The following is a 9423-nucleotide window of genomic DNA, read 5'->3' on the forward strand; positions in this document are numbered from 1 at the left end:
AAAGTAAGAAAAGGGCGAATTCTAGAAATGTTTTTGAGATGCAGGTAAGAAGAGCGAGCCAGTGATCGGATGTAGGGGGTGAATGAAAGGTCAGAATCAAGGATGACCCCAAGGCAGTGGGCATGTTGCTTTGGAGTAATGGTGGAACCGCACACGGAGATGGCAATGTCAGGCAAAGGTAGGTTAGTAGAGGGAGAGAACACGAGGAGTTCAGTTTTTGACAGGTTTAGTTTCAGATAGAGGGAGGACATGATGTTAGAGACAGCGGTAAGACAATCACTGGTGTTTTCTAAAAAGGTCGGTGTGATATCAGGAGCAGAAGTGTATAATTGGGTGTCGTCAGCATAGAGATGGTACTGGAAACCAAATCTACTGATTGTTTGTCCAATAGGGGCAGTATTGCATTTGAAGACAGTGATGAACGAATGTGCTGGGATAAGATGTTATCTGAGCATGCTTGGGTGCTAAGTGTCTTCAGCATGCTCAAATATGTTTGAGTCTCCGCAGCTGCTCAACAGCTGGAACACATGCATGGATTGTCTGTTAGTTAATCCCTGCATGTGTTTCACCTGTCTTAACAGCAGTGGCATCTTGAACATTTTAGAGCATGCTCAGATAACATCTTATCCGAACACATTCGCTAAACACTAGAAGACAGTCCTCAAAGTTGCTTTGCACAGATCAGGCAAGATACATGCACCAATACTATAGGTTTTAGAGCCATTAACACGGCAGCCCTCCTAGTGTAGATATTTTTCACAACTTGTGCCTAAAGTATTCAGATGACTGTACTACAGCTACACTGAATGGTGCGTTTTTTTTTTTGGTTGTTTTTTTTTTTATCACTGGCTCCTGCGCAGATTGTAAGGGCACAGTCATATGGCTGTATAACTTGGACGACGATTGCAACGCAATGCTCGGACTGGCTGGCAGGTTTCCAGACCAGAGTGCAAGAGGTGCATAGAAAGGAATGGGTTCACGCTACGGTGAGGAGAACAGATGGCCAGTCCAAGCATTGTGTTGCGATTCTGATCCGAGTCATATGGGCCCCCCCCCCCCCCAAAAAAAAAAAAAAAGAGAAAATATATATAATTCTACAACCTGCAGTAACCACCGATTGACCAAACCGCTGCACGGCCAGCTCTTCCCTACCTGCTGTATCCTCACCCATCCCTTGTAGATCGTGAGCCCTCGCGGGCAGGGTCCTCACTCCTCCTGTACCAGTTGTGACTTATATTGTTCAAGATTATTGTACTTGTTTTATTATGTATACCCCTCCTCACATGTAAAGCGCCATGGAATAAATGGCGCTATAATAATAAATAATAATAATAATATATACATACACACACATCTGTTCCGGCAAAAATGGGTAGTATGCACAAACAGAGGGCTGCAAATAGCCAAGAGCAGCACTAAAGGGGCTGGTAGAAAAGCTAGGTACAGCGCTTGGCCAGTCTATAGGAAGTTGATGGATCTCTGGTCAGGTCCGTGCATTGCTGCTTTAATGGGAATATCGGTGCCCCATTCTGCAGATCGGTGCAGGTCCCAGTGGTCAGACCACCAGCTATCAATAAGTTATTACCTATCCAGTGGATAAGAGAAATTGTTTAATCGGACAAAGCAGGGCTGTGGAGTCGGTAAGCCAAACCTCCTACTCCTCAATTTCCATGACACCGACTCCCATCAAAAAGGCTCCAACTCCACAGCCCTGCGGACAAGGCCTGTAAAGGTTTGAGCACTACTGTAACAAGGTGTAAAGTTAACAAATATTGTGCCCCATCTCAAATATGGGCCTTATTAAGAGGGCTGTAATCAAAAATTGTATCACACAGCCGCATGCAGTAGAGTTACCCAGAACTAGATATCCAAGGTTCTTTGCGCTTTCCCATAGAAATGTATTAATGCAATATCAGCTGTTGCTGAAGGAATTTTGACCGACATTTGTACTTAAATCAATAAAGATATTTATTTTTCTATCCAGAAGAGAAAAAAAAAAATCCAGTACGTTTCTCCAGTTTCTCAGCACTACATGTAGGTTGCACAAGAATAATCTATCAGTTGGTTTGTGGAAGCACTGACGCAAGGTGTAGGAGATGTTGCAGGTCTAGGAGGGCCTAAACCATTCTTGACACGGGACGGACATAATCGTACGATTTCCAACCACAATACTGAGGTTCAGTAGGGCTTATTCCACTGCACGGTTCTTCCACGACCTCTAGGGAAAAGAAAGAGTTGGGGGATCAGAGGAAGCATTGAAAATGTCTACATAAACACTGTGTAATGTGGGTAAGACTGGGGGTATTTTAATTGCGTCAGTGGCAAATATATATATTTTGACATGGGGGATGAAAAAGCATCAGCCCTGCCTTACCGGAGATATTGCATAAACGAGACACAGACACCCCCCAATTCTAGACCCCATTAGAACATATGGATGGATCCAGCTCAATTAGCCAAAAACCAAGAAGAATCCCTCAAGGGAACAGTTCAGGAAGCGGTGCTTTGTGGAAAACACACACACCACTTAATTTCTCAATTTTTTCTTTTTAAAGAATCCATGCCCCTTCTACGCCTTTATCCCCCTCCTCCTGAATGTGCGTTTTAACGTAGAGACACAAGACACCTTCCAGAATGGTTTCCAGGAGGCTTTATCGGTGCCCAAGAGATTTGCCAAATTCTTCCAGCTATCTTTGAAGCATCCAATATGTTCAGGGAGAGTTGGCAAATATGGGTCATGTTGTCTTAAATTCTATTCCAGAAAGGATATCACAGCATCAACCACTTTGCTGGTTTTATCCCTTTACAAAAACTAGTACACAGACCTGTATGGACGATTCCTGGACCTCTGACCTCTTTGGAAGTTCCCCCTGGTCCCTCGGGGTCTTGCACGGAATCCTCCCCTGTCCGTGCTGCTAATGCCGGGCATGTTTGTCCTCTTGGGTAAAACCTAAAAAGGGCAGAATACAAACCATTAGGGGTCCGTATTTAGAAATGAAACGGGTTAGCGGGACACATGTTAGAACATCTAATGACCACTACCTTCCCCATGATGGCATATCTGAAGGATGCCCCTCGAGGGATCATTGTGCCATTTTTTTTTTTTTTTTATATTTCTTAAATCGGCTAGAACATTTATCCTTGGACAGGTTAAGTGAATAAAATTGATCATCGCGTTATAATGGCGATGTTGATGTGTAGGAAAGTGGAAAAATTGGGCAAAAGTACGAGTGCGAGTGACAGAGGCCAAATTCTATGGCAAAGACAACTGGGTCAAACAGTTTAGGTAAAGGTGTCCGATCATATGGATTATTGCAACCTGCCGGCTATGCGGTTGCATAATCTTAGACCACTCAAGGTGCCATGCTGACCCACGTCCACCACCAAATGCACCTGCAATGAGTGTAGGAACTGGACTTTGTGGCTCTGTGAGTCTGTTGGGCCCTCATGATGAGATTGTGATGGGTTTTTCAATGGCAGTCGGTGCCTGTACCCAATGTGGGAATGGTTCAAGTTGATGACTTGTCTCCAAATCTCAAGCTAAAAATGGATCTCCAGAGAGATGTGTTCAGAAAACCGGTCATGTCCATTAGAGGTCACACCAAGCAGATTAATAGACAAAAGGATCTGCTGACATCTTTATAGCCATTCCGGCTTTATAGAGGATTGGGATAGATTATACATTCACCCTGTTCTCCACATTTATAATCTCACCTTGATTGTTCGTCCTCGGAACACGGATTCGTCCATTGCGACGGCAGCTTCCATTGAGCTCTTTTCTGCAAACTCTATATATGCATATCTATAGGACAAGTTAGGGCCATAAGTTATATCTCCATTATAATCACCCAGTGCAGAGTGGACTCTTCTATCAGAACCTTATCTCACATGCACAGAAGGTAAGGAATTCAGTTTACTGAACTTTTGGCAAGCACAGTCATTAAGGCCTGGATAGAAGACATCTTAACGAGGCCTTAAACCACAGTCTTATCTTACCCTTTGGGATGTCCAGAATATTTGTCACATAAAATTGTGATCCGGTTGATGGAGCCACAACTACTGAAGTGAGACTCTAAATCCTGGGCTGTGCCTCCATAATCCACCTGAGACGAGAAGAGGCGAAGACTTAACCCAAATTATTAAGGAATTCTCAATCACACCAAAGATGGCAAAAGCCTGCTCAGATTTCCCCTCCAGAAGCCAAATCAATATGACTAGCAACAGAAAAAAAATAGATTTTATTTCCTGTCAGTGGACCGTCAACCGACATCGCCAGTATAGATTGCAGGTCGGCCTAATAAAAAGTTTAAAAAAATTAAACACAACACTACAGATTGTAGCCATCTTTGGGTATGTGCACACGTAGCGGTTTTGACGCTGTGGATTCGCAGCCTTTTTCCATGAGTTTACACTACCATGTAAACCTATGGAAAACAAAATCCGCAATGTACATGCTGCGGAAAAAAAAGCACGGAAATGTCGCGTTTATTCTGCAGCATGTCAATTCTTTGTGCGGATTCCGCAGCGGTTTACACCTGCTCCATTATAGGAATCCGCAGGTGTAAAACCGCAGGTGGAATCCGCACAAAAAACGAGGTAAGTCCGCAGGTAAAAACACAGTGCTTATTACCTGCGGATTTCTCAAAACAGGTGCGGAAAAATCCACAGAGGTTCCATCTACGTGTGCACAGCCTTATTATAGTCTTTGTGCATATCATAGGAGTGTCCATCATACAGTCATCCTAAACAAAATGGCAGAGTTTTACCAAACAAAATCGTGTTAACAATCAGTAGCTCTTAGCTACTGGGGGGCAGAGGGGGTCGTCACATGAAGGGGATCATGAGGCAGAACACAGCACAGGAGGAGAGCAGTAAAAGGCCTGCGTCCCTGCCTGACAGACTGCAGCTGGTAGCACAGTGGCCACCTATTCTGCAGAGCCTCCATCCTGCACTGACTGACACTGAGGAGATTCTGTCAGGCTGCAGTTCTGTGCGCGCACGGATTGGCTCAGGCGCGCTGGGTCCTAGTGCCCGCCATCCGCCATTTCTCTCAGACACGTCCTGCTGCTCCTCACTGACTGCAGAGTTCATCGGTAAGTGGGGATGGAATTTATTAGATTTATTAAATGAAGGCATGTCATGGTCACCGTGAGGTAAATGTGAGAGGATGGGGTGAATGTGGGGGCTGAGGGGCAACAGGGCACTGGGAGGGTGAATGTGGGGGCTGAGGGGCAACAGGGCACTGGGGGGGTGGTAAATGAGAATGGGGGTATTGTGAGGGCTGAGGAGCAACAGGGCACTGGGGGGGTGAATGTGGGGGCTGAGGGGCAACAGGGCACTGGGGGGGTATTGTGGGGGTTGAGGTGGGTGAGGAGCAACAGGTACTGGGGGGGGGGTAAATGAGAATGGGGGTATTGTGAGGGCTGAGGAGCAACAGGGCACTGGGGGGGTGAATGAGGATGGGGGTATTGTGAGGGCTGAGGTGGGTGAGGGGAGACAGGGCACTGGGGGGTAGAATATGAAAGGACGGGGGTATTGCGAGGACCGAGGTGGGCGAATGTGAGGATGGGGTTATTATGGGGGCTGAGGTGAGGGAGGGGACAGGGCAGTACCCCAATTAGGGTGCACCACGTAGCTGTAGCCAGGATTACCTGATTAAGGTCCCCCCCCCCCTCCCGCAAGCTGAAACCCTAGCTACGCCTCTGGTAAAAATGTATCCCATTATGGCCAACGGGGTTAGTCAGACGCCTGGCACAGCTATTAATTTTTTCTGCTCCTTCGTAGTCAGTGGGAACAGAACCTGAACAAGGTTCTTCCCTGTTCTGTGCAGGCTCCTTAGAGGAGGTCCCCAGCAGGAGACCCAGGAGTTCAGTATAGCGACAGACACCAAATGTACTGTAGAACGTAGGACTGAAGTAAATTCCTAATTAGCGAGGCGAGTTGTTAACGACTTACATTTCCTACATATACAGAACGTTTATCAGCCTCCCGCTTCTCTTCTGCGCTCAAAGAATAAGGAAGACCTGAGAAATGGGGAGAACAGCACGGGTTAGCTTGTAAGCCATCATCCCAGCAGCAGGGCCGGCATCTGCTCCTTTTTGTGTGAGGAGGACGAGGACTGCCAGATCTCTACATAATGACCCCCTAGATCAGGGGTGTCAAACTGCATTCCTCGAGGGCTGCAAACAGGTCATGTTTTCAGGATTTCCTTGTACTGCACAGGTGATAATTTAATCACCTACACAAATAATGAGTTGGTGATTAAATTATCACCTGTGCACTACAAGGAAATCCTGAAAACATGACCTGTTTGCAGCCCTCGAATAATGCAGTTTGACACCCCTGCCCTAGAGGGTACTCGAGGAGCACGTTTCTGCCCAAACCAACTATGAGGGCCGATGTCCTGTAGTGGGACCTTACATCCCAGAATCTTGCGGCTCAGAATTGGCAGGTCTACCGCTCCTTGCACAGATGAGAGCAGGTTCGCATGGAGCACATATGCAAGTAGACTAGATTACCTACCAACTTTAGAGTTCTCATCCGTCGGCTCATCCCCGGTCAGTCCCTTCAGGCGCTCCGCCTCTTCTTCCATCTCTCGTACCCGCATCTTTATGGCTTTCAATTCCTGGAGAATGCATGTACCCAGTGACTACAGCAGTACCATTAGTTACTGCACAGTCAGATATCATCTCACTGAAGGCTATAGGTACAGGACAACTTCCACTGAAATTGGACGATTATTTTAGGGTGTCATTTGCACAAGAATTTCGATTTGCCGCTGAACTCATACACTGCAAGACCCCCACCTCTAATCATTACTGCTGCAATGGGTCCATCGATATGACTAGTGCGTGATGTCATATGACCACTGCAGCTAATCACTAAGCTCAGCGGTAGTGCATCATGGCATGGCCAAATATTTAAAGGGACTGTCCATACAGAATGACTGTTGAAACTAAGTAGAGATGCTCTGTACTTCACAGCAGGGCCAATCATTCAGACACATTTTGCCACCCATCTCCAGCCTCCTCCTTCTTTGATTGACATCTCTGGCTTCAAGGTGCCATAGAAGGGTGGAGATGGATGGAAACCAAGCAGGCGAAAAGCTGTAGTTAAATTTTTCGTCACACCAAGGGTGCGTCGAGCACCTGTACTTCGCTTTAACAGTCATTCTGTAACCTCTTCACGACTGATGAAAATAATCTGGTCGTGTCCCTGCCTTCGATGCGGGCTCCGGCCCCGAGCCTGCATCTTTCCCTGCACATAACAGCTGATCTGATAAGCCGCCATGTGTCTGACAGCCGGGGATGTATCCACTCGCAGCTTTTAACAAGTTAAATGCCGCTGCCCATCTCTGACAGCAGCATTTAAAATGTGTTGGCCGCAAGCGCGTCACAATACCCGCCCATCAGCTGGGGGTCTGCAGAAGACACCCATGCGTATCATTGTAAAACCCCTATGAACGCCGGCCCGTGGCATATCTCAGAAAATTTTGACAAAAGCCAATTTCTCTTACAAATTTTGGATTTTTTTTGCACCACTTGAGTAAAAAAAAAAAGAAAAAGTTATGGCTCTTCAAAGAAGGGGGTGGGGGGGGGGGGGGGGGGGTTGGGGGGTGCAAACAAAAAAAGAAATTTTCCTGGGGCTGAAGGGGTTAAGCGCAGCTGCAGCCCATAAAGACAAATTTTCTTATATACTGTGGTGTATAGTACAAGCGATTAAATAATTGCAGATTCAAGTGGGCAAAAATAGTAAAAATTCCCTGTAAAAAAAAAAAAAAAAAAAATTATATATATATATATATATATATATATATATATATATATATATATATATATATATATATTTTTTTAAAACTAATATTTGGCATCATTGCATTTGTAAATGTCTCAACAAAATACTAAATACCTTACCAAGTGGACCCCCCCTCCCCCCCCCCCAAAAAAAAAAAAAAAAAAACAGACGCAAATTTGATATTTCCGAATTCTTGCTGACCTGGAGAGCTGCATTTCTAAGGACGGGGGCTATAAAAAAAAACAAAAAAAAAAAACAAGCAGACAGAATAAAAAGTTTTGGCTCTTGGAAGATCTCAAGAAAAAAAAAAAAAACCTGCAAGAGCACAGAAACAAAAAAAGTTCTCCAGTCAAGAGATTAACCCTTTAATGACTGGGCTAATTTTTTCTCAAATCTGACAAGTATCACTTTATGTGGTAATAACTCTGGAACCCTTCATCATATTGATTTTTAGATTTTTTTTTTTTTTTTTGTAACACGTATTTTAGATAGTGGTAAAATTTATGTCGATATTTTCTGCATTTATTTATAAAAATATCGTAAAATGTAACAAAAATTCCACAAAATTAGCAATTTTCAAACGTAGATTGATTATCCTTTTAATCCAGATAGTAATACCACGGAAAATCATTAATAAATAACATTTCCCCCGTCTCTGCCTTACATCAGCACCATTTGTAAAATGGTGTTTTATTTTATTAGCATTTGATGAGATTTAAAAATCTAGCAGTCATTTTTCACTTTTTCGAGGAAATAAATTTTTTTTTTTTTTTGGGGGGACCTATTAAGTTTTGAAATGACTTTGGGGGGTCCTATATATTGGAAACCCCCCAAAAGTGATATTAGTTTAGAAAACACACCCCTCAAGGTATTTAACATTGCTTTCAGGCAGTTTATTAACCCTTTGGGTGCTTTTCAGGAATAAATACATTTAATTTTTGCCCATCAAAAAATGTTTCTAACTTCTGAACAGGCCGCTATAGCCGGCAGACTCTAAAGGTCGTTGGTGAATTGCCACGGCAAACATCAGGACCGTACAATCGAGATCTCGGGGTGTCACCGCGCTCCGTTAACCATCTAGATGCTGTAGTCATTGACAGCAGCATTTAAAGGGTTAAACAGCTATAGTAGATACCATACACTAATCATGGCTGGTGCGGCAAGTTGTCAGCTGTAGTGTACAGCCGGCAGCTACAGGATTGTCAATCATCGGTGGACGCTAGTCTCTTATCGCAGGTCAGTAAAATGACGTCTTGGTGGTATTAGCACCACGCTATAGGAATGGCCGAGCACGCTAGGACGCCGACTTACAGGATCGTCAAAGTCTCCGCCTTCATGGAGGTCCTGTTCACCGCCGCCGATTTCCAGTTCTGAATCCTTCCCAGACATTTCCCACGTCACATCCCAGTCAGGAGGCAACTGGCTGTGGTTGCCCCACACCTGACTACCGTAGCCCAGGCCTGAAGAACAGAACAGGAGAGCAGCAGACATCAATGCTATAGAGAGAAGGGTGGAAAAATCGTCCCCAGCTGCTCCCATTCATGGTCACATGGCGGCGGCCGCCATCTTGTAACACAATGGAGCCCTATTAGGTGGCTACATGATAGATTAAATATACAACTAACTGGA

At 44.8% G+C, this 9423-nt stretch overlaps 1 protein-coding gene across 1 annotated transcript; it reads right to left on the reverse strand.

The window, feature by feature from the left end:
* Positions 1-1952: 1952 nt before the first annotated feature.
* Positions 1953-9423, reverse strand: PABPN1L (PABPN1 like, cytoplasmic). Its single transcript, XM_069738938.1, has 7 exons — positions 9106-9423; positions 6523-6625; positions 5956-6023; positions 3997-4103; positions 3715-3802; positions 2826-2950; positions 1953-2218 (listed from the first exon to the last, which is right to left on the reverse strand). Exons 1-7 carry the CDS (start codon positions 9331-9333, stop codon positions 2179-2181), a joined length of 759 nt encoding a protein of 252 aa, XP_069595039.1. The 5' UTR covers positions 9334-9423; the 3' UTR covers positions 1953-2178.

The sequence above is a fragment of the Ranitomeya imitator genome, chromosome 9 (assembly GCF_032444005.1).
Source record: "Ranitomeya imitator isolate aRanImi1 chromosome 9, aRanImi1.pri, whole genome shotgun sequence".
In the NCBI taxonomy this organism is placed as follows: domain Eukaryota; kingdom Metazoa; phylum Chordata; class Amphibia; order Anura; family Dendrobatidae; genus Ranitomeya; species Ranitomeya imitator.

Bases quoted from the DNA above. Each gene is read 5' to 3' on its own strand.
- PABPN1L (XM_069738938.1), bottom strand. From the start codon at position 9,333: ATGGGAGCAGCTGGGGACGATTTTTCCACCCTTCTCTCTATAGCATTG. The intron at 3,803-3,996 runs GTAAGATAAGAC...CTTGTCCTATAG, and splicing joins TATTCTGGACATCCCAAAGG to ATATGCATATATAGAGTTTG. The intron at 2,219-2,825 runs GTCTGTGTACTA...TCTTTTCCCTAG, and splicing joins TCCAGGAATCGTCCATACAG to AGGTCGTGGAAGAACCGTGC.